Genomic DNA, 27,741 nt, shown 5'->3' with positions numbered 1-27,741 from the left:
CAACCCAAATAAATGTATGAGCACCTCATATTATATACAGTTAAAGCTACAAAACAAACTGACAAATAACTCCTTTTCAAATCAGATGAGTAAAAACTGGTCAAATATTTTTTTAAAAATATATTAGTAAAAGTGAAGAGAATTAGCAATTCTAGTAATGACACAAATTTCTTTGCACAATTTGTCTTGGCGGGCCACATAAACTGATGTGGCGGGCCGTATCTGGCCCCCGGGCCTTGAGTTTGATACTTGTGGCATAGATGGAGTTACGTCATTACCTGGTTTGCAAAAAAAAAAAAGAAAAAAAACCCACCTGACTTGTTCAATGGCGGCCACTCTCGCCTCCTCGACTTCCTCCTCCTGTGGTCGTCCACGGCTCTGATTGGCTGCCCCTTTTACTGGGCTTGAGTAGCACCGCTCGCCACTTCGGGACTTCGTGGCGCAGAGAGAAAGCGCAACCTGGACACCCTGCCGAGCAGGATCAGCGATCTTGAGCCGGGAAGGGCTGGTGATGCGGGAGGCCATCTGCAGATAGGGGCGGACTGGCTCTTAAAAAGACATTGCGTGGCTGCAGGCACTGCTCGTGTCGTATCGTGGGGGTGGAAGACACGCAAGACCGGTGGAGGCTGAGCTAAGAGGTAACTATGTTGTTGGTCTCGGGATGCGCACCATGCAAGTGGGTGGTGGATGCACCGGATTTGGAAAGATTTACTGCGTCTGTTCATCTATCGACAACATTGCGTCTTTTGATTTCATGATATGACGAGCTGTAGCTTCAATACCGCTTATTTCTGTCACTTGCAATGGGAGTTTGGGATGAGGAAGGCGGCGCGAGGCGAAGGGATGGAAAACACTCCACCCATGACATCATTGACTCTCTCCAGCTGATTAATCTCCGCTACCCGGACACTCATCTGTTGCATTTACAATATTGTGACTTGTGAAAATTGGGTCTGCTGCTACGAGAAGACCTTTGAATATTCACCCAGATTTCAATATGGACTGATGGTCAGTGTGAACGCTTTAAGGCGGTTGGTTGCATTTCAAGATCGCCTTTTTGACAGTCGGATGAACATATTGGCAATACCTTGAAAAGAGAAGATCATGTTTGAAAAACAGACCTTTTTTTTTTTAGATTTTACATCTATTCAAGAAAAAAGTTGATCAAATATCATAATTCAATTTGTCCAACAGCAGCTCAACTATGATTGGTATATATTCTTTAACAACATAATTTATTTGGTATTGTGAAGTTTGCTGTGTTTGCCACAGATGCTCAAGCTATTGCTAAATACATTCTATAAAATTAAATAGTTAATTATTGACTGAAAACAATGAAGAATACAAAAACTATAAGATAGGACTTACCTTTGGTCTACCCATTGGTGGAGCAATTAGCTTGATGATGTCATGTCTGCTGAGTCACATTGCTCACTTTTTTCTTCCTTGGCTGGCTAAAGAATTAGTAACAGGACCGTGTTTGCATTGAGAGACACAACTTACAATTTGAAATAGTTGAACCTAAATGCAGTGTGCAATGTAGCAAGGAAGACATAACAGAATCCAAAATAATACATAGCATAATACGAAATGTTGAAATGAGGTAATCAATTTGCTGCAAGCAAAATGTATCCAAAAGCACCAACTGCATATTAGCTTATATTAAAGGTGACATCATCAGTGTGTTGCATATGCCGCAGAAAAAAAATTAAGGAGCAGCCCAATGCCGCTTTTATGCTCATACTTGTTGCTTGCTTCCTGTATGAATGACCTCTCCCTGGAGGGTTTGTGGGGGCAGTGGCTTAGCTATTACAGCCGACTGTCCAGCGAAATGCCTCGTCATGCTCTTCACTTCCTCCTCTAATAACTGTCCTCCTCCTCTCTCCATTCCACTTTGTTGGACTTAATTAAGTCATGCATTGTTTAGGGGAAAGCGAGTACATACGTACTATATGAGGTGAGTTTTAACACAGGCCGATAAAGCCTTTTACTGCTATAATCAGTCGTGTTGGGTAAGCAAAGATATATATTTTACTCAATAATGTACATATAAAATGAATAAATTGACTACTCATGTTAGAAGTCTACTTCATGTAGTAGTACATCATAGAGATAACTACGTGCAAAATGTGGGCTGGCACGGTGTCTGAGTGTTTAGTACCATCTGTCTCACAGTTCTAATGTTGCAGGCTCGAATCTAGGCTCCGACCTACCTTTTTGTTGGTTCAATGAAGATATTCGATAATCTCAGGTATGAATGTAAGTGGTTGGTGGTCTATATGTGCTCTGTGATTGGCTGGCAACTAGTTCAGGGTTTAGTTCAGACAGCGGGGATAGACTGCAGCTCAGTTGCAACCCTCATAAAGATAGGCGGGTAAAGAAACTGGATTAATGGAAGTGCAAAATTGTCCGAATTCTAAAAATTGGGCCCGGCCGCTTAATCTGAAATCCAATATTAGTTCTTTTGAAAGCACGTTTTACAAATTTTTCCCCCTTACAGATGAACCCATTACAACATAAGACAAGGAGAATGACATTGAGCACCCCCAAATCGGCAGAAAAATGACCAATTATTAATGAGTTTTCTCTCTGTTGTAAAGTTAAATACTAAAGGAGAAAGCACTGTAAAACAATAAAATTCATATCATAATTTGTGGTAATGAACAAAAAAAATATTCGTTACAAATATTTGTAATCAATTATCTTACATTTTAATTGATTATCAGAATTTTATTCTCTCAAATATCAAAATCGGCATCAGCCTAAAATCCATACCAGTTGGGCCCGAGATAAAAACACCACTACATTAAAAAAGTAAAAAGAGCAACAAAGTTATGCTGCATTTGACAACAGCACTACTTCAGGGTGGGCCCATTCGGGAGATTTACAAATCTCGACGTGTTGTTGCAGTTTCCAAAGAAGTTTGCAGTTGGGTTGTCGATATGCACCAATTCCAGTCGACAATTGGCGACGACTAGCCACCAGCTATTAAGGGGCTCCATGCAGAGAATTCCTTGTCATTGCTAGAGCAGTGCCATTGTTTTGTTATTGATATGGGCCAAGGGCCAAGCAGTCTCTCTGGGCCCCCTTCAACTTGGGGCCCCTAGGCAAATGTCTGACCTTTTGTCTCACTAAAACATGGGATAAGTATGATGTGTTTGTTGTCACACAAGCCATGCAGGATAGACGAAAAGCTAGCTGACTCACTGATCTGACTGAATGGTTCAATGCAGGTACCTGTTGTGTGTCTAAGTGCACAATCAGCACAAACACAATGTTGTTGTCTGGTTCCATGGCCAGCCAACAAGATGGGAGGGAGGAGGGCCCCGCATGGACAAAGTGCACACTTTAAGAATTGTTAGCTCTTCGACCTCTCTGCTTGTTCAATTCCCAAGATGTTGTCTTGCTCTAAAATCTGCAGTGTGTGTGTTTTCCATGCTTCTAGAATGTCTGAAATGACATAAGTGCAGTAACTGTGCGTGAATGTACCGTAATTTTCGGACTATAAGTCGCGTTTTTTTTTCATAGTTTGGGTGGGGGGGCGACTTATACTCAGGAGCGATTTATATACATATATATGTTTTTTTTTCACTTTTTTGGGCATTTTATGGCTGGTGCGACTTATACTCCGGTGCGACTTATAGTCCGAAAATTACGGTAGTCATCTTTCCATGGGCATATGCAGTCACATGACATTAGATAGGCAGATTAATGACACCCTTACTTGCGAGTTTCATTTGTTCTGTGACCAAGCACACATTTACCATTTTAGCCTTTAATAGTTTGCCCCGTTAAATCAAGTTTTACCATTTAATAGTTTGCCCCGACCAAGTTGGGCCACAAGTAGCAAAAATATGCATAAAATCGATGCCCATTGAAATGCATTTTGGGAAAACACCTCGGATACATATTTAATATAATATTCAATATACACACAAAACATGTGAGGTTCACAGGAAAGATAAATATAAAAACAATGAAAAATAATTCAAGCAAATGTAAGAAAGCTGCTGCATGCTTCTTGCAAGTGTTTTCATAAGGTATTTAACGATACACTACTGAAAGTGCATCGGTGACTGTAGCTCTCCTTTTTCGGCTCGCGTGTAACTTAAATTTTGGCTCAAAAAAGTTAGGGTTAAGTATGTCACAGTATGGCTGTACCTGGTCTTAGCGCCAGTATAACTTGACACTTTACTTCGCAAACCACTCATGGATTGCCGTCCATCCATCTGCCATCTGTTTGGTACACGGCACGCATATTTGAGTGTTGCCATTGCAATTGTACCTTTTTTTTGTGATGAGCTTGCTCAAAGCAAAACTGTTATTGCTTTAGTGTTATCTGGTGACATCTCGGTGCCAAGGAAACAGTTTTAAGTTGATTGAGAGCTTCATTTTGGCTAAAGTAGTGCTTTGCCACCATCTTGTGGCATCTATAGAGAATTACAACCCATTTTGGGGTATTCGTGGCGGGACTAGGTCACCATGCCCCCATGGGTTGAATGCTCTCTCATGCAGATGATTTGATGTCTTAACACCTCAACATCGAAAGTGCGTCTAAAAGGGCTTTGAGGCTGGAGAAAGAAACTCAAATGACGCACATGTGTGTTGATAAAAGCAACTCACTGCGTCAACTTTACCTGAGAGAGATTTATGGTCAATGGGAGCAGATGAAAGAAATTTAAAGCATCCATCTTGGCTGAGATCAGCATGTGAAAAAGCAGTTCTATTTAAGAGTATGCATAGAGACTGGAGAACTGCAACACCACATTCAGAACAGTGGTGTCCTACAATTGCTCATATATGTAAGACTCTATAAGCATTGCAATGCACCGCTTGTTAATTAGTCATCTTAATAGATAAAGTCAGGTCTGAGGTTGTAGGTTCAAATCCAGGCTGGGATGAAGTACATGTTACTAAAGTAGCAGGTGGACATTTCACATAAAATTGTTCGCTTTCTGGTCTGATCAAACAAAATCAAGACCAAATAATAAGTCATAAAAAACCTTTACCAATCATCCTCTTTATGTAACAACTTGTCTCCCTCCACCACTCTGACAAAGCGTGTCACAGTTTGACTGTTTAGCAGCAGACTGAGGAGTTCTCCTGAGAATCATAAAAACATCCCTGAAAATAATTGGCCTTCCCAGCCCCCTAGCTGGTTGATGCCTTACAGATCACTCCGCCTCTGCAGATGTCGAAGTATTGTATTGTATAAGTGGTGGGCAGCACAACAAATTCAATATTTGTTCCATGGAAATGTGTTCATTTTTCCCAACAGTCTATTGTCTTGCTTTCAGATTTCATTCTGTACGTATGTATTGCCAAGTCAAGCTGATCTGCCCAGGGTCTTCAAAATCAAGAGTGTTAGCCATTAGCAATGGGATTGGTTCTTTGACCAATTAGATTTCAAATCTGAATGTCATTATGTTTTCGTTTGCTGATTGTTTGCTCAGCGCTTATTGCTTGTCGTATCACATTTGAACTATTTTAGTAATTGTAGTGTACCATTTTCATCATCATTCTTGACTCAAATTTATAAAATTTCACACAAAATCCCCAAAGATATTAACCTCCCCCTTCCACATTTTTCACCTATTACTCAAACAATTCCAACTGCAAAATATTCAGCACATGAATGTCATTTCATGAACCATTTCCCCAAATTCTCACATGCTCACCATAAAATTCCCCAAATTAGTAGCAATATGTTTAGGTTGACATCCCTATTCCACAATTCTTGACTGAATCCAACCATTCCAACTTGAAGTCACAAATTCTATCCATTTTCAACAATTGAGTTAATTCTGAAGCATTTCATTTCTTCTCATCAGCATTCACTCACAACCTGTTCAGAAATTGTACCTTCTGGTTATCTATCTATAGCATGTGTGTGTGTGACTATTTAGTCCCCTTTGTTGGTCCTCTCCCAACAGGTCAGCGCGATTCCAGTCGGCCATGATGTCAGTACAAACCCCTCCCCTCTCCCGCTCTGGCTCCTCGCCCTCCAATGTGGGTCTGGCCAACCGCAGCGGCCCATCCGCCACACCTCCCACCTCGCTCAGCCTGCGCTCCTCTTACAACCAGCTGCTCGGACGTGACGTCATCAAGGAGTCCGCTGGCTCAGAAGGTGGAGGTTCGGCCACCTTGCCCAAGAGCCACCAGCGATACTCAATGACAAGCATGCGTAGTGTGGTGGGCACAAGTGATAACTTGTCATCTAAGAATCAAACTGCTAGCAGGGGCAGGGGCCTTCCCACTAAGTCCTCATCCAGTTCTGCCCTATACTCCTCTTCCTCCTCCTCATCACTCTTCAATACAGCTAACCCTAAACTAGCCAAGAATGGGGCCAACATGCAGAGACGTGCTGAGAGTCAGCAGCTGGAGCTGAGCAGAGCAAATACAGAGGGCAAAATTCACAATGTACCCACAGACAACATCAACTCTAACTGGGCCGAGTTTGAGAAAGACAACTCCCAGCCGCCCCCCTTCCGAAGACGGACAAAAAGCTTCTTGGAGTACCACGACAAGGTTTGGGACCTGAGCTGGGGAAACAAGGAGAACGACAAGCAGCTGTCTTTGCCGGAGAAAGAGCAGGTCAGCCCAGTCAAAGAGAGAGACAGTCAGAAGGAAGAGAAGCCCAGCGGCAAAGGCTCCTGTCAGGAGGACAAAGAAGAGGCGGTGCCACTAGTAGAGGAAGAGGATGAAGAGGAGGACGACAAATCACCAACTGCAAGACAGCCTCTCTTACCGGTAGTGGTGGAAGTACCGCTTTGCTCTTCCTCTTCTTCATCCACTAATAGCCCAGAGTGGGTACCGGAAATCCACCAGGCTGCAGCCCACATCAGAGAGGAGCACTGCATCCAGGTTCAGGGAAGTCCGAGAAGTCCCGCAAAGCCTCAGAGGAGCTCCCAGCCCAGGGTGATCAAAGTAGAACTACACCCCAACAATGAAAACCAGTTCCTGCAACAGTACCCACCATCCTCCCCGAAGCAGCCCAGGTCCAGTGAGAGGAACACCCCGACAAGGAACCGGGCGGCCCTTATCCTGCCCGATCCCCAACCAGAGCTTGGGCTCCCCAAAGTGAGTTTAAGAATGGATCTGACACCCGAAACTCCGTCGGAGGATGAAGACTCCAGCTGGACCACTCTGTCCCAGGAGTCACCCTCTCCTCAAAGTCCACAGGAGACAGGTTTGTTAACATCGGGTTTGTCTTTAGTACAAGGGGGTCCTCACATATTTCCTCCAGGGGCTGCATACAGAAAAATCAAAGGATGGAAGAGCAATTTCACATTCTTCAACTTTATTTTAAAACACTGCTCTATCACAGCTTCTGTTAAAGGTGATACATCAAATAGCTGGTCAGCTTCCCATGCCCCACTTGAATAAAATAGAAACATTTGCTTCAAATTAAAGTCATAATTATTGTTTTAATCTTTCTTCACAGGTATACAAACATATTCAAATGCTTATTTGATCCTGCTTGTTTGGAGTGTCCACTCCTCCCTTTGCATACAACATCTTTATTAATCCTCGCTCATCTTAACCTTTAACTGCCACTTTATTGCATCCTTCTTCAATCACAGTCTACGCCTCCTTCCAGCTCTCTCATAAAAATGGATCTTTCTGGAAATGTACCAAAAGCCCCACCTTAGGCAATACTGCGGGAAGCTTTAAGGCCACCGCGTGCCGCCTTATGTCGCATAGAATGATTAGCATGCACGAAAGGCTAGGAGATTGCAGATTTAAGTGTGGCATAGGACGCAAATGGAAATGCAAAAGCATAAGAAACAGAAAATATGAAGGGGGAAAGGTAGGAGAGCTGGAACAGAATGAACAGAGGGTATTGCCTAAGGGGCACTGCTTTAAGGGATGAGGAAAGAGTTGCTATGGCAACTGAAGCTTTAATGATCCCCCGTCCTCCTTCCTGTGCAGACACACACATACACACTCGCACAGCATTTATGAATGATATGCACCCAATCTTTATACTGTATGTTTGTTTTGCTCCATTAGCAGATGTTTGGGGCGAGGGGGATCTGCCCCCAGGCTGGCAGGAGATCTCAGATTCGGCGGAGGTATATTTCTGGCATGTCCCCACCGGCACCACTCAGTACCACCGACCTGTTGCCTCAAATGAGACTGAGAACAAACCACGACAGGAGACGCAGGACTCGCTACAGCCACCCAATGAGGTGAGATGATGCTCACGTACAGTATGGATACTGTGGTGTCTTGACACGGGAGTTCAAAGGGCGGCTCATCAGCTAGCATTAGCAGGTTTCTTTTCAGATGGGTGTGCTTTTGTCCTATTTGAGGATAGACTTGCATATTTTGGTCTCATTTTTCCCACATGTATGCACTGCTGCTAGTTTGCTGCACGAACCCACCACTTATTGATTTCAGCATGGCGTCCATGTGGCAAAACATGTGCTTGAGGATTTATCAACCTCAAGCTATAATCATCATTGCAGGGAGGTCAAGTCTAAGTGTTGGCGAGTCTACTAGTAGTGAACCATAAGCAATAAGGCTATCACTATACTATTTTGATCAAGCCGTTAATGTTGGTGGTCTGTCCCCCTCGCTCCTGTCTGCCACAGCGCCCCAGCAGTCTCATCTCAGACAGTTCAGTGGAGCCGGTCCCCTCCCCTTCTGGCTCCTCCCCAACCTCCCTCACCTCCACCCTCTCCAATGATGTCATCCCTTCTGCACAGAATCTCAAAAGCACCACCTGCACAGTCAATGTAAGCCTTTCATTTCCCCCTCTTTTGTTAAAAATCACGTATATAGTCAGCTGTCAGATTCCTTTTTGGCCCCGTCACAGCATCTTCCACATTCTGTGTATGTTCTGTTGTGTCTAAATTAAACTAAATCTCATATTGCATAATGTTTGAATCAGGTATATCTGTGTATCTAAGATTAAGATAATAAGAAAACGCAACCTGTATCAACAAGTGTTTCTTCCTCTGTTATGAATGCTAAACCAAATTTGATTTGTTCCCATATCTTCAATGTGATCAAATATATTATTAAACCATTTATTGATTAAATAGCTGGCTGGTGAAGAGGGGTGGGGGGAACTCACCTTGCCCGCCTCAATTTTTGTCCAATTGCACATTGAACAAATGTAAATACTGTGGTAACTAATGGAGTCATTTATAATAAAAATGAGTGACAAATCTAGTCTAACCATAAAGTAATTAAAGTGTGAAGCTATTACTAATTCACTCTCTCACCGTTTGTACATTGTAGGATCTGAAGGACTATCCAATCTATCCTGACCCCAGTCTGAAGGCATTTGAAGGGGCCACCCTCCGCTATGCTTCCCTCAAACTCAAGTAAAGCACACTAATTAACTCCTTGTGTAGTACCAGATATGCGTGATGTTCTCTCACCAATTACAATCGCTCATTTAACATACAATGCACTCCAAGTCTCCAAGTGTGGTGTGTGAAAAAATGCGGTTCAGTTTTATCTATCTTTCAAGTTTGCTGCCAATCTTTATGAACTTTTTTTTAAGAAAAATATTTTAGGTGGAAATTGCGCAATCCATTTCAAATGAGTAAAGTACCGTTTTTTATTTACCTATATTTAAGCATTGTGATAATGTTCCAATGGTTGATAAGATAACAGTAATTTCCAATAATATTTAACAAATATAATAAATAAGACCTCAGTTTCATTTTTGATTAACACTAAGGTCTACTATGCTGTAATTTAATGTAGACCACCATGGTGGTACTTGGAGAGCTAAGTATTTTTTTAGGTGGTACTTATTGGAAAAAGCTTGAGAACCACTGCATCAAGCTTTTAATGTCTCACTTTTCTGCAGCCCTCCAGCTCCACTGGAAACGGTGGACCTCGACAATACTTTCCCGGATCCAGAAGCAATGGTAAGCCGAAATATATTATCCATAATACAGTACGTATTAAAGCCTTAAATGTGGTTGATATCGTTTCGCAATTAAATTTTGTAACTCTACAAAGACTAAGTGAAGGATTTGCATCTTACTATGTTTCCATACATTTCTCAGATTACAATTGAAACTTGAAAAGCATTAAGTACATTACATCTCTTAAAAGTCAATATTTGTGTCAGTGCCATCAGAACGGCAAATCTGTGTGTCAACAATGTTTTCTGGAGGACTTTTTCAATGTAAATTGCTGCCTAAGATTTGCTGACAAATTCAGTATTCTAAATAGAAAGTTCCACTTTGGTCTATGTTGAAGATTGATTGCAAGAGACTGGGAAAGAGTCAAATTCCATAACTGTAAACAATAAAAGATAATGGATGTCATCTAATGGTGTAGCCAGTAGGTTCTGTTTTGTGCACAATTATATTTTCCTGATGTTTCAACAAAGAATTACATCTCATTAATTTTATTTTATGACTAAAGGCTATGTGAAACACTACACAGTAAAAAAAAAAAAAAAAGAGAGAACTGTGATTTTGAACAAAACAAAAATAATCCATGATTTATGTGTTTCTCCTAGTCATTTCCAGTCCGGTCCCTGGGCTGGGTGGAGATGGCAGAACAGGACTTGTGTGAGGGGAGGAGCAGCGTGGCCGTCCATCACTGCATAAGACAACTGTCTTACTGCAGAAGGGATATCCGAGACTCAGCCGGCGTCTGGGGAGAGGTCAGTTACTTTTGTCATTATCTAAGTGCAGGGATAATATCATGCACTGTTTGAGTGTAGAATGTCAAGAAATACAAATATTTTGTTACTCTTATTAAGTAGATTTTTATTGCACTTTCACAGTGCTTTCTAAACCTTACTTTGTCAAAATAGGCTTGTTATTTTTTTCAGCTTCTGTGAATAAAAACCTGACGTAAAAAGGTAATTGCTGTAATAGCGAAAGGCAGCGAGGTAGTTAAAATCTTGATTGGGTATTTTTAGGTGGAAAAATTCTCTTAACCCTTTTTTTTATGTTGTTGTCTTGAAAAACACCAATTAGAAAGCTGTTGTAGCATAAAATACTGAGTCATCATGAGCGAGCATCTCCCCCTCTTCAGTATGGACACTATGCAAGATAATAAAAGAGGGAATATTTTGTGTGCAGAGGAGTTGTTCCATTTATGTTTATAATTTTTGTTATCATTTTCTAAATCATTATTATTACAACCAACATTATCAAAATAATTGACAATAGCAATTTGCTTGTACAACAAAAAAAAACATCAACCACAAATAATGATCATGTGGTAAGCTCATGTTTTTTTTCTGCTCCCAAAGGGTAAAGGAATGCTGCTGGTGCTTCAAGACCGCATGTTGACTCTGGTTGACCCAGATGATCAAAGCCTTCTGCACTCTCAGCCAATCAGCAGCATCCGTGTATGGGGAGTCGGCCGTGACCATGACAGGTATTTGAAATGCCGTAGAATATGCTTTAAAGCTTTTTGGAGAGCATGATTGGCTATTTGATCGCTGCTTGCGTGATTTGATGTGATACGAAAAGAAAAAAAGTAAACACTAAAATGCATACACCCTGTAGGAAATGGAAAGCTCATTACAATTAGTAATATTGCATCATTTTCTGTGGACATTTGCACTAACTGCATTCACAACAACATAATGATCCTCACTGTTCAATATTTCCAGTCCACATGGAAATGACCATCAATCTCCTGGTCTCAAACAGTGTGACATGAGCCTGGCTTGGATGGATTTCCATTAACTACCTACTGTAGCTGTCTGTCCATACCTGTGGTAGGATTTTTTTTTCTGCGGGGGTAGCTTGATGTAAGAATGTCAAATCAAAGCAGTAATACAAAGACAACTGTGCACTTTTCAAACGTGTTCAGCGTGGCAGAACTTGCTTCCAAGAAAAACTGAGCTTATCGCTTTTTCACCAAGGATTGTATGGATATTGATAGATTTCAGTGTTACCAGATTAATACCTAGAATTTTCTATCCCTCTTCTATGCATTGCTGCAGTTTTAATGACGAGTAATATTAAGAAGCAATGCAGTTCTGTACTAGTGAGGTGTGATACTGACAGATTTTAAATCATACCACTGGATCAATAATGATACCTGTTGTGTGAAGGCTGTTGTGTGAAATTCTAGCCGTAGTTTGAAAAGCCCCTTATACCTCTTATGTCTCAGAGGGTAGAGAAACGTTCACTGTGTCTCTCAGCAGTAATGGATATTGTGTGTTACGGGAGTAAGAAGGCAGGGCTTGTTCTGCTCTTGTTTTTATCGCAACTTCACTTTCTCTTTGCCTCACTCAGATACCATTTTGTTCATCAATGATGAAATTTTTTAAGCTTCTTTTTGTTTGCATCATTTTTCCTACGATTAAAGTATCTCGGAACGTCATTTGAAGCAAGGCTTTTTTTTAAATTTCCCTTATTTATAGTCTTGTGCTTTTTGTGCGTCTTACCTTTAGACTGTCACTAGAGGGCAGCAGAGCCAAAGCCTATGCTTCAAGAGAGTGTTTGAGATACTTTTCTTTCCTCTATAATATATGCTTTGAAATAAATTTCCAGAGTGTTCCTTGAGTATTCATTCATTTTCTTCTCTGAAAATAGATTTGGGATAATGTCTTGACAGGTTTTCGGAAGAGAAAGTTAATTTTTCTGAAGAGTAGGAAAGGAGAGCGTTGTGGCTGAGAGGTCAAAGTGTCTTAAGCCTGTTTCTTATTTTTAGTCGCTTTTTGGTAGCTTCTCTGTAGACCAATTCACACCCAACGCCAGCTGTTATTTCCTTTTCAACTGGTAAATTAATTCAAAGATAGGCGTGGTGGAAAGTCAGACATTGTTAACATAATCATTGAGGGACTGGCTAAGTAATTCAGGAGATGGCAATAAATGAAATGTACTAACCTTGGTCATAGTGTAGCTAAGGCATCTCCGGTTCTTGAGGGCCGCTGTCCTGCCTTTTTTCCATGTCTCCCTCATCCCTTGTTATTATTTTAATCATTACCACCATAACACATACTGGCAGATCTAAAGTTAGATCAACGTTGTAGCTAATCTACAGAAACCTTATTGGACACCGGTCCACAAAAAATAAATGATATATTTCCTTTTTTTTTTTTACTGAAATGTTTATGAACGTGCATCGCTTGCTTCCTACTGAGGAGTGTTCTCACTAATGTGAATGTTGCTTTCTTGGTCCAGCTTGATTCAAAATGAATGAGCCCCACATCCATCTTAAGTTGGGCGGGGCAGAGGGGCACAGACGGGGGGTTGTTGGTCCCTCGATGAAATCATGTAGCTAAATCTGGAGCACTCAGCAAGTCTTGAGTATCTGCATGCCCCTTGCTGCATGTGCAAACGTTATTGTGTGTGTGTGTGTCTGTGTGCACATGGGCTTGAGTTGATGAATTCCTTAGTTTAAAACTAGAGCACTCTTTAAGGTGTGCGCCCATGTTAACTGAGTGTTTTCCATATACTTCCTCCATCCCTTATTTTGGGCTTGGTCTTCCCACTCTTTGTCTCCAGCTCTCATTTTGCCTCCCTCTCGTGTCATTGGCTGCTCAGCTCAGTCAGCGTCTTCCTCCCGCTGCTTCTCACGCCTTTGTGCAAGCCTTCCCATTTTTAACACTTTCTGTAGGAGAGGCAAAAGGGAAAGATAAGAGCGACTCTAGGGGGGAGCAGGTGCTGACTCTTAGCTTGGAGATGCCTCCCTCCTCACATCGAGTGACTCTTGAGACAGAGGTGTAGTCCTAGTTGTGGGAATAGAAGGTTGGAGGAGTGAGCGAGGAGGAAAAGAGCTCTTAAGGATTAAAGAGAAAAAAGAAGAGGGGGAGAGACAGTGAAAGCGTCACCGTTGAGGAACAAGCGACACGGGAGCTCTATCGCAATGTCACAGCGGCAATGGAGTTAACAAGGCGAGGAACTATTTTGTGACATGGCCAGCATGTCTGCCTGTGTAAGTATCTTACCTCTCCTTTATTAATGAACACTGTCATTAGTCCCCCTTTTATTTGTCACCTTCTCTGCCTGCTCGCCTCTTTGCTACGGCTTTGACTTCATACACAGCTGGGTTGCTCGCTTCCCGGCTATCAGTCAGGTGTGAGGATGCAGACTGATGCTGAGCAGATGTTTTGGGGGAGTTAAGATAAAATGCAAAGAAGAGAGAAGGATGGAGTAAGCTAAAGAGGGATTGGCGGGAGGATGCAGAAAACACGATTAACGTGTGGATGTGCTGCGGGGTGGTTCAAAGTGCCAGAAATGTAATATTTTACCACTTTATTTCAAACATCTTATATTCTATATGAAGTGCACAACATGCTGGTTTATGCGTGATAGATTCTGTGTTTATTGTGCATGTCTTTTTTTCTGACAGGCAATTGAGGATGGGGTTGTGACTGATGGAAAAAAGTGAAGAGCAAAATGAGAGTAAAGATTTATGACAGAAGAGTAGCAAGGAAGGGAGGGGCTGGGGAGCGGGAGTCCCTTTTCGTTGTTGTGCCTTTAACTAATATCTTTTGAGGAGGCTGGAAGAGATTAATGGCATTTTTATTCATTTCAAAATCCTCTCGAGAATTTTTGAGGGAAAAGAAATTAAACTGGTATCTTGAGGCACCACAGAATTACAAACACTTCTCAATAATTTTGTACAGTTCCACATCACTTACTACAATGAACTATTGCCAATGTACAGCTCTTTATTCTCTTTGTAAAGGCAGATTATTTGATATTTGATCCAGCTCTTGTTTTATAATGGCTACAAGCATGCACCTTTCATTGATATTTATCATAGGCTGGACATCCTGTCCAAAGCTAGCCGACCTTTGTTGCACATAATAAAAGAAAGAAAACAAGGAGCCCTTGAGGGTCATTAATATTTTAAGGCTCAAGCTATCATCTCCGTTTATGTCAATGGGTTTGCATTTTTTAACTTTTGGCAGCGCCCATCTCGTTTGCTGATGGCACGGCCCCTTTAACCTTAATTAATATGCAAGACTCATCTGATGGCCCTCTGGGCCACAACCCTGAACGCCCAGACACATTGGATAGACGCCACGGTGATTGATGGCCTCCCCCCACTCCCTACCCTCTCACACACCAACCTCCCTCATCACTCCTCCATCCTTCTGGCCTTCCACAATCCATCACAGCCACTTGTCCACTCGCTGCTTGGTCGTGGGGACATGTCCACTCAACCTCCCACAAAGCCTGACTCCTTGAAGGGTCATCATGGACTGTGATGAAACCAAGCCATTGCCTCTTCCTTCAGTGTCGCTGCTGTCTCTTTATTGCCCACATTAGGCATGGTTTAGCTCACCTGGTTGTAATACGTGTCTTCCTGACAGATTATTCATTGTGCTCCCGCTATAGATCTTCCCCATCGCTCCTCCAACCAATAAATCTTTCGCAGATAAAATTCTTGCTCCTCCTGGCTTGAGAGGGCAGCAATGAGAAGTGATGCTGGTCACATAGCAATGTACACACCAGGATGGTTGTCTGGGGGTCTCGCTTTTAGGCTACATATGTTTCTGACAGCCACATTGGGGTTATCCGCTATGGGATTGTGGGCATTTGTTCCCCCCGTCGTCTACCCTTGTCAACATGCAATGAATTAAATCATTAACCGGAATCAAAAATGGAATCGGAATGGTAAAAATTGTATCAATTCCCATCCCTACACAGGACAGCATCAAATGACTACTTTTGTCTCACTGAAGCTCCTCAACTCTTTTCGGTACGTTTCCATGGCACCAAGGTGCAACCAGAGCTATATATTTGTTTTTATGGTTTCTGTCTGAAAAACAATCATACATTATGGTTCAGTTCCCAAACTATCAACATAGGCATCACCAAACAGGTAGATATACAATATATGTCAGATAGAATATTTCTTACTTTTAGTGTTGAAAGGACCCACCTTATAGAACCTGCCTGTGCACTATGAGGTCAAGTGCACATACAGTGAGTGGATGCTGTGCATGAATCTTGCATTACTGCACATGCCGCTGAGCTAATTAGGACACAGGGCTACACTGTGAGCAAGCTTTGGAATCACTTACTCAAATCCCTGCTCTCTCCCACACTCTCTTTATTACACACAAACACATAAACACACAGCCATGAATAGAATAAACATGAATAGAGGCCATTTATTGAGGTGACATTTCACTGAAGTTGCACACACGAACATGCACATATGTCAATCCTGCACATACTTTCCAAATCAGTGTGATGTAAAACGATCAAGTGCAGGGAGAACAGCAGGACATCATCTTACTCGCTCTTTCACGCCCACCCACAATTCATCTCTTCTCCCTCTCGGCCCCCTCCCTTTCCATCGCCCCCTTATGCCGATGCTGTAAAATATGCAACGGAATATGACGAGTGTTGACATGTGGGTGTCGTGTGCCTCCCAGCGTGTGTTACCCCTCTCTTCTAGCCCCCCACGCCTCTTTTTTTCTCCCTTTTAGCCTTCCTTTCCTTGCCAAATCCTTGGAATCAGGTCATAAAGTGTGCGTGGATGTGAGTATGAACGTCACACGAAATTCACAGTGATTTACTTAGGCTTCCAAAACTGGCTAACTCTAGTTACTTCTCACCAAACTGAGTGATCCTTGGCTGAAAACACTAACACTGTAAATGTATAGTATATGCTCGTCAGAACAGACTTGGATTGAATTGAAATAAGATGGGGGGGGGAAATGGCATTTATTGCATTACGTTTGCTCTTAGCTTTTAGGTTAGCACGCCCCAAAAGTGCTAAATAGCAGCTTGACAAAATAAGAGTTGTACTTAATGGCAACAAATGCTTAAGGTACTTTACCAGTGATTCAATCTTTTCCTCCAAGCATAACTTCTCGCCATACAAATATCACACTCATTTCAACATTTCTTTAGGATCAACAGAAATATCTCATGCATTGTTTTGGTTGCTTTCGGTTTGTTTGTTTTCTTTGCTTGCTTTGTTTGAAGTTTAGTCTTCTCTGCTACCTGTCATCATTTTTGTCATCAATTCTATGCAAAGCACTCTTGGTTGCCTGTGGCTTTGGAATACATGAAACAATTTGCATTGAGATTCAGAGATGGTCCTTTGTGCTAAGTAAATCAAGGACAATCTGACAAGGTTTTGTTTTTGTTGGAGGAGTTGCTGTGCAGTGTGATGTGAAGTTTCTGATTGAAATTAAGTGTTTAAAGAGACGTTGTGGAGGTTGGGAGCAAAACATGCACGCATGTGTGTGTGCATGTATTTGTGTGCGCGTGAGATGGCAACCACCAAATGTAGCAGGCAGCAAGACTCAAATTATTATTCTGAAGTTTTGGTCTCCCCATTCCTGGAGGGGGTTTCCTCCAGGTACTCTGGTTTCCTCCCATGTTCCAAAAACATGCATGGTAGGAATAGTGAGTGACAAGGTGGGACAGCCAAAATGAACAAGTAGACCGTTTGTTTGATGTGATATGTTCTTGTAAACAAAGAACAATGAGAATGAGAATGAACAATGATTACACGCATCCACATAATCCAACACCTGATGTCGATCTTTGATGGAATGTAATAACGTTGCTTCTTTCCCTGTGCTCTTGTTTTCCCTTCCCTTTTTCCTCATTTGCAACCCCACCTTCATTCTTACCTTCCTCATTCTTGCTGCACATTCTCTCATCTTCACATCCCTCTGCTTCCCGGGAACCAGAGAAAGGTAATTCTAATTTTTCCTGTTTTACTCGAGTGTGATTGTGTATCTTCATTTTTGCCACAATTGTGGGTTGGCAACCGATTGGTTTGAATTTTTTTTAGGGGTTGCTTGTGGAACCACATGATCTTATTTACAACAAACAATTTTACAAGGGATTCATTTGCGTACCCACCAATACCAAACAGGCGTACTGATACTTGATAATACCATAACGTTATGTAATGGTGATGAAAATGTTTTATTTTCGTCAATTTCTGTTCAAAAAGACACACCTTCATAATATAAATATATAATCATGGCATAAATATAAATAGAATAAATATATAATCATGGCATATGTTTTACTCAAATACAACACATTTTACAATAACATATGATAACATGAGGAAAAAGTCTGTGTCCATCTGGTACAACCCGGAAGGTACAGATACGTCAGGCTGGTGTTGTGGTATTGTTGCGTACAGTATCGGATCATTTCTACGAGCACAGTACCTCTATGCACTGCTACTACATCCACGAGCTGTCGAAGCGATTCCTCGTGTCACGATTGCGACAACGACTGAAAGTCTAAAAACTAGCAGCAAGCCAGTGTGGCCACGGGCTATCAAGAAAAAGGAATGCCTTTTGTTTCTCTCCCCATGAGAGCCTATAGTGAGGTCATAAACAAACCATTTGTAGTGGAAGCAGAAAAGTGGCTAATTCTCCTCGTTGGCCCGCTGCTCAAACGTTCTCAAACCGGGCCCAGTGGCTACATCCACACATCACATTATTTCCTTTGGCCACAGGCGAGGAGTGTTATCGACCCTGCCTGTATGAGCACAATTAAGCAGTATCATAGCTTGGGTAATGCACTCATAAACACAAAGCTTTTTATGATGAGCACTGGCTGTGACTGCTCCATTTGTGCAGATGATGGTTTGGAAAATGTATCAGATGACTTGAATGACAAGATTTTTTTGTATTTACGCCCCTTCTGTGATCTTACTGGTGTGAATAGCTTAAGACTAGCGGTGATTAAACTAGCTGAAGCTAATCGAGCTAATTATCTTCCACCAACAGCTTATTTTCATACTTTTGGACTGCATCGCCTTTCCGCTGGGAGATGCTCAAAATAAGTCATTAGTCGACTTTAAGAGTTAAACATTGATGCGGACCTCGACTTGACGAATTGGTCGACTTGTGGACCAATTGATTCAATTTCTACCGATGACATTCAGGTGCCCATCTTTGCATTTACTTGTTTTTCAGCTTTGGCTGGAAACAGGATTTGTGTCATGACAGGAGTCCTCCGACTTATTTGTTTTGCAACTTCTCTCATTCATTAGTGAGGAGAATGTGTCATTTTTCTCCTGCGTTATGTACACCCATGCCCTAAAATAAAAATCATGTGCCCTCCCCGACCTACAATGTACTTTTCTCTTTGCTTTTCGTCAATCACACCATGACTAAATGTGTATAGCCTTTGGACTGTCTGTTAAAAGTTTCTTCCCTCACCTTATAGTTCCTTGACACCAAAATACCACTTGATGACCCCAAAGCCCTACTTTTATATTACAAAGGCTTTGGAATCATTATGTGGCATTTCAGGGTGTTTCAGAAAGAGCGCAAAAACAGTGACTAGGCAGACCATTTGCCCCCAAAAAAGATCCACAAATAGGTGAATTTACAAGAAGCACATTGGCACTGCAATAGCAGAAGATTACACATTTATTATAACGTTTCCTCTTCCCACACCTTAAATTTATGAGGTTTTACAAAAATAGCTCGCTTGAGTCGGAGGAATTACAGCCACCGTAGGGTATTGCCAGTACATCTCCATCATTACGGACTCAAAAAACAGAGCAGTTTTTTTGTTGCTGAAGGCAGCAAATACATCATCGGTGAAGATGTTTTGTATTTGAGGCCTTAGATGAGTTTTTAGGTGCAGACAAATTATTACATATTCTATCGAAGAAGTGCACTGTCCTATTCTTTTCCGAAACACAAAATAAGGTGCTCTCTAAAATACAGCTCTTTGAAATTCCGCGTTAAGCCCCATCTCACTATTATTGTGGCTGTTAAATCACATGGTTCTACTGCCTTACAGTGTTGGTATCAACATTTTGATTGGTTAATTCAAAATTGATTTGTATACACTCAAATTGATTTAAAAAGGTGCAAAATGTTGCTTGTTCACAGTGAGTTTTAGTAATTAATTTTCACTTGTACCTAGTGAAAAGAACTGGAGCAACCTCTTTTTTTTTTATTAAACTCATGATGCAAACTGCAGTAATAAGACCTTGCAAATTATGTTTTTTGTTTTTTAAAAAGTTGTTGACGTTGTTTAAAAAAAAAAGAGGTGATAGAAGATCAGGGGGATGTACACACTCTTAAAGAGGATGGGATAAATAGATTTAAAGTGGGGATCTTAACAGTCAGTTCCAGGAATTGGTATGGGAGATGTAGGCTGAGCACATCCAAGAAGCAAAGGGTGAATGAAAAGTGGAATATAAATTGGCCATTAATCCAAATATTGCCGCAAAGCTAAACACCCTCTAGGTGAAGCATTTCATCTCAATATGCATTAATGTCCCAAAGCAGTTCTACAAGAAGTAATACCTGCAGGCTTGAGGGAGAGGCAGCAGTCATCATAGTGCTGTTCAAATGAAATGGATCATATAGAAAACAACAACAACTCCTAAAGGAGCCAATAATGCCAAGGAGTTTTTTCCTCAAACAAAAAAAAAATCTTTAGCCTGCATTGCATTTGATGTTTATTCATCGTCTTCCTTCACGTTGTGCACTCTTTGTAACTTGTTAACTTCACTCTGGACGTTTTGTTCTCACCATAAAGAAGATAAATGGAACCGTATGCAGGCTTATAAATGAGTTTCAGACATTAAAGGCCTATTTACGATATCTTCTTTTCCCTTGGCTGGGATCTTGAGGATTCTTTTTTTCCAGGATTCCATTACATCAGTCAGCATTCTTTCACTTCACTTTTTTCCCTCCAATTTTCTTTTTTTTTTGGGCGGAGGGCTACATTTAGAAGCTGTACTGTCATTGGCTGGCTTTTCAGTCACGATTTGAGCAGTCAATGGCCAGTGTTATCTAAAATAGAACACTGATTCTCTAGGTAAGTGCGCGGGCTCCCTCTAGTGTTACACAAAAGAATCCCTGAATGTAAATGTTCAATGTGAATCATGTCACATTGGCGCAAATGTTTTTTAATCCCTAACCCCACACCTTATAAGTGTCATATGAATGGTTAGCTTACATTTTTACTCCACAGTAGTGAGGATGTCATGGTTTGGCCATGTGATCATTTGCATGGTTCATGTGTCCTCAGGGACTTTGCCTATGTGGCAAGGGACAAGAACACGCGAGTGCTCAAGTGTCACGTGTTTCGATGTGATACGCCCGCCGCAGCCATCGCCACAAGTCTTCACGAAATCTGCTCCAAGGTGGGTGCCACTACCAGTTCACAGACACTGCCAAGCTTTCACACTGTGGTGGTGGTTGTGTTGAAATGAGTGTTTTATTTTATTCAGCCCTTTATGTGTAGCTAGCAATGCTCGCAAACATGAGCCGTTTAACCATTCTAATGCTTGACCTCCAGTGTGTCTTAAGGCCAACAATGATGCTTATTCTCTGCAACGACAGATCTTCTCAATCAGCACGTAGCATGTCACCCTGTTTAGTGTTCAGAAGGCATAGGAATGTTGTTAGGCTGAAGACTGTCCTCAGAAAAGTTTAAGAAGATGGCGTGAAAGTGCAGTATTTATTGCACGAATGCTCTTATGAACCAAATAGTGTGTGTGTGTGTGGGGGGGGGGGGGGGGTCCTTTGAGGTGTATTGCACAGAACAGTGTAAAAACACCATTATCAAATATCATTATTGTACTATGTATCATGGATGACTAATGTGAATAAGTTAATTCAGACACTGCCAATGCCAACCTCGGATTTACTCACTCACTCACTCACTCACTCACTCACTCACTCACTCACTCACTCACTCACTCACTCACTCACTCACTCACTCAGTCAAAAAACCCACCCACCTACCTACCTACCTACTTGTAATCTCATGTGGGGATCAGCGCAGGATTTTGATGATCCTGGAAAACAGTGCAAGTTTATAGAAAAAAAAAAAATAGTGCATAACATTTTGTATGCCTTTTATCCTACTGCTTTCTGCCGTGTGTGTCCTTTATGTTTATTTTCACACGTTCCCCAGCTAGATGTGATGCAGACCGACCACACGCACTTTGATTAACGACACTTGTAATTAATAGAGGGTGTCATGCATACAAAGTGAGAGCAGTGCTGGCATGCAAACAGCACACTCTCTGATGCACTTTAAAAGAGTGTGAGCACTGCAGCAGAAAGGCAGCCAAGTGGAAGGAGGAAAACAGATTGCATCTTTTCACACAGTTAAATTCAGAATTCTACAAACATTCAGTGAGTGATGGAATGTGACACTGCCATTATTCCTCTGCTGAAATTAGCATCCAAAAATTATCAAAGGCTGAATAATAACTGAGCTTCTTCAGACAGAATAAATTGAGTTTACTGGTCATGTGATTGTATATTCAAAATGAAAACCCTCAAATGGCAATGATGAAGCTAAAGTAAGATTTATAGTACAGAAGTACAGAAATAAATTTTTTGTCTTGAGTTGTGAGCAATTTATTTTTACAATCACAACCACACAAAAAAACAACAGTTTGGCAGATAGTGAATAATTCTTCAAAGAGTGCTTTCTCTAAGGTATTTACTGCCCATTCTGTTTTTAGTTTACGAGAAAAATCATTCAAAAAAAATAGTTGGATAAAACACAACAAAACTTTGCAAGACGGAAGTAAAGCACAATCCTGAACGCAATTGATGGGCTGATTTGCATTGATGTTGTAGTTTTAAGCCTTTAAGCGATGGACATTTGGACAAACTGTACGATAACACACATAGATAGACAATTTGCTCACAAGAATTAATTTAATATTTGTGGGGGGAGAAAAAAAATGTAATTAATGCATGAAATCATGATGCGTGAACTGTATAGTTCTTTACATTCTGTTTATTTGTTAATAGTGTGTTTTTTTTACGTACATTCCTGCATGGTGCTGTTTTTTTATTTCAGATACGAATATTGTGTGGTCATGATATGAATTAATCTCCTAAATCAAGGCATCACTATAGACCCACTTACTTTCTTCAATCGCTTAAGCCAAATACACTGTTTTAGGCATAGTGACACAAAAACAAACAAAATGTCTCATTTGCCTCACTTTTTATTGTCTTCTCTAATTGCCTCTGTTTTTTTCTCCCTCTCATTGTGTGTTATGCCTGTGTTTTGTTTTGCTCCTCTCGCCTATAATTCCGTTTTTTCTTTTACCCCTCTCTATTGTCTAGATTATGGCTGAAAGGAAAAGTGCCAAGGCTGCAGCTGGCAGTTCCTCCCAGACTGGCTCTGATGTGCCCCTACAAGGTGTGCACACTCATATAAACACACTTCCAAGTACACACGCAAACACTTTTATCCTTTTGTAGTGCGCCCATGTGAAAAGGCAATTGTTGGCCAAATGCTAGATTTCTTGTTTTGTCTTACAGCATTCTTCCACGTCCCAAAGTGCAACTTAATATCTTGAGATTGCATGCTGTGTCGGTCTGATTGTGGTGCATCGGCACATATTCTGTTTGCTGCTGTGACGCTCTGACGGCCGTGGTGCGTTCGCGGACTGACTGGTATTCCAATGTAGTTCAACCGGAGAACCTGGATTGTTAATTTTCACCAACATAAAATACACAGTCAAATTGTGACACCTTGACTCAGCTGTTGGCAAAACAGCAGAGCGTCTTTAAATGTGACCTTGTTGTCGCAATATTTATGGAGGTAGTTGAGAACAGTAAACAAAGTCATGTTGATTCTTTTGGATTTTAATCACAATCATTTCAATAGTCTATTCCCTACACTGTCTAAAATCTTTTTAAAAAAACACTTTTGTCACTTTTATTAAAAAAAGAAATACAATTTTAAAAATATTTATTTATTAAATTATTTATTTTTATTAAATTCTTCCACACAAAGAGGAATAGGACTTTATTTATATAGCACTTTCACACCGTCTTTCGTTGTAATATAATTTTTTACACCAGATTTTGTTGGTGGTGTGCCTTGAGATTTTTTCCAATGAAAAGGTGTGCCGTGGATGAAAAACGGTTGGGCAGCACTGCTCTACTGGTTCTCCATCCCAAATTCTTGATGGTGGTTCATACACCATAATTGTGTACCACCAGTGTGAACTGTTGTCTGCCGCTATGTGAGCCTTGTGATTGACTGGTGACCATTCCAAAGTGCACGCCGTCTTTCGCCCAATAGCAGGTGGGACGGGCCCCAGATCCCTCTGACCCGGAACTGAATAAGCGGTATAGAAATTCGATGGATGGTTCTCCATCAATGTTTTTGTGCAGTGGGTCTCGGCATAGGTGGCTTAGGTGGGACTGCTGCTGATATCAGGAGAAAAAATCGCTATCCTCTGTTTGCCCTCACTGTGCATTCAAGAGTAAAGAAAAAACGATAATGGTTTCCTGAAAGTGCCAATGGAAATGGTACGAGGAAATGTCTGTGTGAGTGCACTCTGATGAGGTGAATCCACGTAGAAGACATTAATCTAGACAGATTTGCCGTAGTCCGTCTTTAGCCGTCACCCAGGTGAGCTCATGATGAATTTCCACTCTCTGGAATCCCCCACTTAAAATACCGGCCAAATAAATCGGCCAAAGCTCATTATGAAAAACGGCAACGTGTGAACCTGTTTATAACAAGTGACTGTGCGCAGAAGAAAAAGCACTAAAATGAGGTCCTGTGGGCGGCGTATGAACTTAATTGAACTCCCTTGCTGATGTCGATGCTTATGCCGGTACCGGCATCTTTGCGCAATATGTTCTGCCTGCAAGCCTCCATCCAAGCAAACCCGGCAGGACTTCCACCCAGAAAACATCCAGCCCTAATCATGCCAGCGGCTCCCAAAATTATGCAAATATCCACAAGCCTTTTTATTTCTTTAGTTTGATCCAATTATTAAATCGTCAGGACCACTGTTAGAAGTTATTTGTTGTTTGTAAAAACGTGGTTTTTGTTTTGGTGTGTTTTCCACTGTTCAGAATTTCCTATGCCAAAGACTGAGCTGGTACAGAAGTTCCACGTCTTCTATCTGGGTGTGACGTCAGTGAATCGACCCATAGGTACATATGAGCCTGCTCTTAAAATCAAACGGCTCCCTTCTGATAGGCAATAAATTCCTCCCGTCGTCATCATCTCCTGCTTCATGCTCTCTTGTGTGTATTCTCTCCCCAGGTATGGACATCATAAATGGAGCCATTGACAGTCTGGTGTCCTCCACAGGCAAGGAGGACTGGACACCTGTCATTCTGAGCATTGCTGACACCACTCTGGCTGTTATCAAAGAAAAGGCATGCTTTGGATTATACAGTATTATGTTCAGCAGTAATTCTGTTAACTGTTAGGCAGGTCCGGATTCAATGCTATCTAGAAGAGATGAGTTGAATTCTTATCATGATTTCTTGTTCAGGAGGAGGAAGAAGAGGCATTGGTGGAGTGTCGGGTCCGTTTCTTATCCTTCATGGGAGTCGGGCGGGACGTCCACACATTTGCCTTCATCATGGACACGGGAAACCAACACTTCCAATGCCATGTGTTCTGGTGTGACCCCAATGCTGGATGTGTGTCTGAAGCAGTGCAGGCAGCATGTGTGGTAAAATCAGATTCATGTCTTTGAACCATTAACCAATTTGAAGAACCAAAAAATGCATACAAAGCAGAAACATTGACAGTATTGTGTATGCATATATTGTGTATGCATACGTTTTCATTCATTCATCTTCCGAATTGCTTCTTCATTGAAATCTGTTAATATTTGGTCAACTAATTTTTTTTCTTGAACTAACAATACAATTCTGAATTCACTTAACCAATTCAAGTCAACAATTTTTGACTGTATTTTGAAATTTAGTTAGTTTTCCTGGATGCTGTGATGTTTTCCTGGATAGTGCGATGTATTGGCACCATTTATGAATAAGGAAACCTTTACTTGACTCTTTATTCTATAAATCACTAGCAAATTCTCAAAGAATTTTTATACTTTACAACTCATGTTATCTCACTATTTTGGAAACTTTAACCTACTGCCACAATTTGTAGTTTATCCATTTTATTAAATCAACATAACCAGCAAAGGGCAGACCTATTGGAAAGAAATGTACATATTAGGGATACATGATAATTATCAGACCAATAATATATATTAGAAGAAAAAAAATTTCCAATACTGCAAAATAGGTTGATATCTAGGCTGATATTGAGCGCCACACTAATGCCCAACCAGCCAAAGTCTCCTCGACTATAAAATAAATATTTGTTGTTAATATTTAAACATGCCCATTGTGCTTTTTGTACAATTTTATTGCTCTTGCTTACATAAAGTATCTCTTCTTTTCTTTCAGTTGCGGTATCAGAAGTGTCTGGTGGCGCGGCCGCCCTCGCAGCGGGCCGGCTGCTCGTCCTCACCCGCCGCCGACTCTGTGAGCCGCCGAGTAAGCACCAGCGTGAAGCGCAGTGTCCAGTCTCTCATAGACACTCTAAAAGCCAAGAAACCGCCATCAGAACTCCCTCAGCAATGACCCTCACCAGTGAGCACGGCACCTCCCCACAACCAAACAATGCACAGCTTCACAGCCATGGTAACCAGTGATGTACATATATGTTAGTGACCACCACACTGGTCAACACCAAAAAAAAGAAAGAAAACGATGAGAAAACGATGGTCAAGTGTGCCAGATGATAAAAAGTGTTTTTAATTGAAAAGGAACAGTTGGTTCAACTTTGACTTGCTCACTTATTTGGCTTTCGAGGGGGGGGTGTTCTCGTCACGATGCTGCTCAGAACTGATTCATGGAATCATTTTATATTCACGCTCAATCAGCATTTGAGTGAAAGGCGGAGCCACCTACGCCTCTTGGTGTCTGTCACCAGATAACCTTCCTGCAATTGCAGCTGCCCACTAAATGCCATTTAAATGACTCCAAGCATTATATGAGGGAGGGATAGCTGAAATAGGGTCAGGAATATTCCATTGATTGTGTGAAGTGAGTGTAATGAATAAGTAATTACAATGGGAAAGGTAGTGGTGAGTAGTATAATTTCAAGCACAAAAGAGGGAGTGATGAGAGACGCGAGTTTTCGATTATGCATGTTACCTTGATGGTTTTATGTTGATGCGATTCAGAGTATTCACCAGTGGTGGAAACACATCAAGTAGATGCTGTCAGCACAAGTCACCTCCATGTGACTGTAAATGGATGAACATAGGCACAAAAAAATAAACTCCTTGCTATGGCTCCCAGCCACGCCCCATTTTTAATGTTGTTTTATAGGAATTACTCTGAAAATAATCTCCATATATTGAGTTGAAAATAAAGAATGTCACATTGCTAGCAGTCGAAATGTTGCTATGTCCTCAGGAACCTTTATTCATACACACAAAATATTTATACCTGAGTTCAAGAGAGGGCAGATCTTTTCATTGACAGTGGTGCCTTGAGATACGAGTTTAACTGTAACAACATGTGTTATTCAAAACTATCAAATCATCATTCTCCACACAGCAAAAAAAAAAACTATTTTAATCTAAAAAGGGGGAATTAAGACTCAGTTGTATTGAAATCTTCAAAAGTGTATAATTAAATAAAATAAAACCAGAATATAAAAAGCTTATACATCATTTTTCAAACATAGTGGAGTGTACAAATTGGCCACCGGGGGCTGTATAATACATCCAGTCGTGCACAAATGAATTGTTTCACAATTACAAGTGCAACACGAATGTCGTAATAATTTGTTTTCATTCTCGCAGAGGATAAAGAATACATGCCTGTGAGTATTTGCATATTGTCTAACTGCATGTGTTACTGCGCTATTTGTGTTCATATATCCATTGCTAAAAGCGTAATATCACCACCGCATACAGTCAAGCCTGAAGGGGTATAAATAATTACGGGGAGTAACTCTCTCGAGTCTATTTGCAACAGGACTAGGCAAACAGTCAAGCACCTCCCCACCCCCCCCCCAA

The 27,741-nt window shown here is 41.2% G+C and overlaps 1 protein-coding gene across 3 annotated transcripts; it reads left to right on the top strand.

Moving 5' to 3' along the window:
- Positions 1–336: 336 nt before the first annotated feature.
- On the top strand, positions 337–27,741 carry LOC119128995 (amyloid-beta A4 precursor protein-binding family B member 2-like). Of its 3 annotated transcripts, none has more exons than XM_037261930.1 (15): positions 337–638; positions 5,934–7,189; positions 8,017–8,192; positions 8,598–8,741; positions 9,250–9,335; positions 9,830–9,890; positions 10,493–10,639; positions 11,237–11,364; positions 17,609–17,614; positions 20,940–21,054; positions 23,006–23,081; positions 24,758–24,838; positions 24,951–25,066; positions 25,186–25,368; positions 26,117–27,741. In XM_037261930.1, the coding sequence occupies exons 2-15, from the start codon at positions 5,956–5,958 to the stop codon at positions 26,291–26,293; spliced, it is 2,730 nt and encodes a 909-aa protein (XP_037117825.1). In that variant the 5' UTR covers positions 337–638; positions 5,934–5,955; the 3' UTR covers positions 26,294–27,741. The 3 variants fall into 3 exon arrangements, with proteins under 3 accessions (XP_037117825.1, XP_037117824.1, XP_037117826.1); XM_037261929.1 differs by having other exon boundaries at positions 338–638; positions 8,014–8,192; XM_037261931.1 differs by lacking the exon at positions 17,609–17,614 and having other exon boundaries at positions 338–638; positions 8,014–8,192.

Source organism: Syngnathus acus, chromosome 10, assembly GCF_901709675.1.
Source record: "Syngnathus acus chromosome 10, fSynAcu1.2, whole genome shotgun sequence".
Taxonomy (NCBI): domain Eukaryota; kingdom Metazoa; phylum Chordata; class Actinopteri; order Syngnathiformes; family Syngnathidae; genus Syngnathus; species Syngnathus acus.
This window is presented reverse-complemented; position numbering and strand designations above follow the sequence as displayed.

Bases quoted from the DNA above. Each gene is read 5' to 3' on its own strand.
- LOC119128995 (XM_037261929.1), top strand. From the start codon at position 5,956: ATGATGTCAGTACAAACCCCTCCCCTCTCCCGCTCTGGCTCCTCGCCC. The intron at 9,336-9,829 runs GTAAAGCACACT...ACTTTTCTGCAG, and splicing joins TATGCTTCCCTCAAACTCAA to CCCTCCAGCTCCACTGGAAA. The intron at 9,891-10,492 runs GTAAGCCGAAAT...TGTTTCTCCTAG, and splicing joins TCCCGGATCCAGAAGCAATG to TCATTTCCAGTCCGGTCCCT.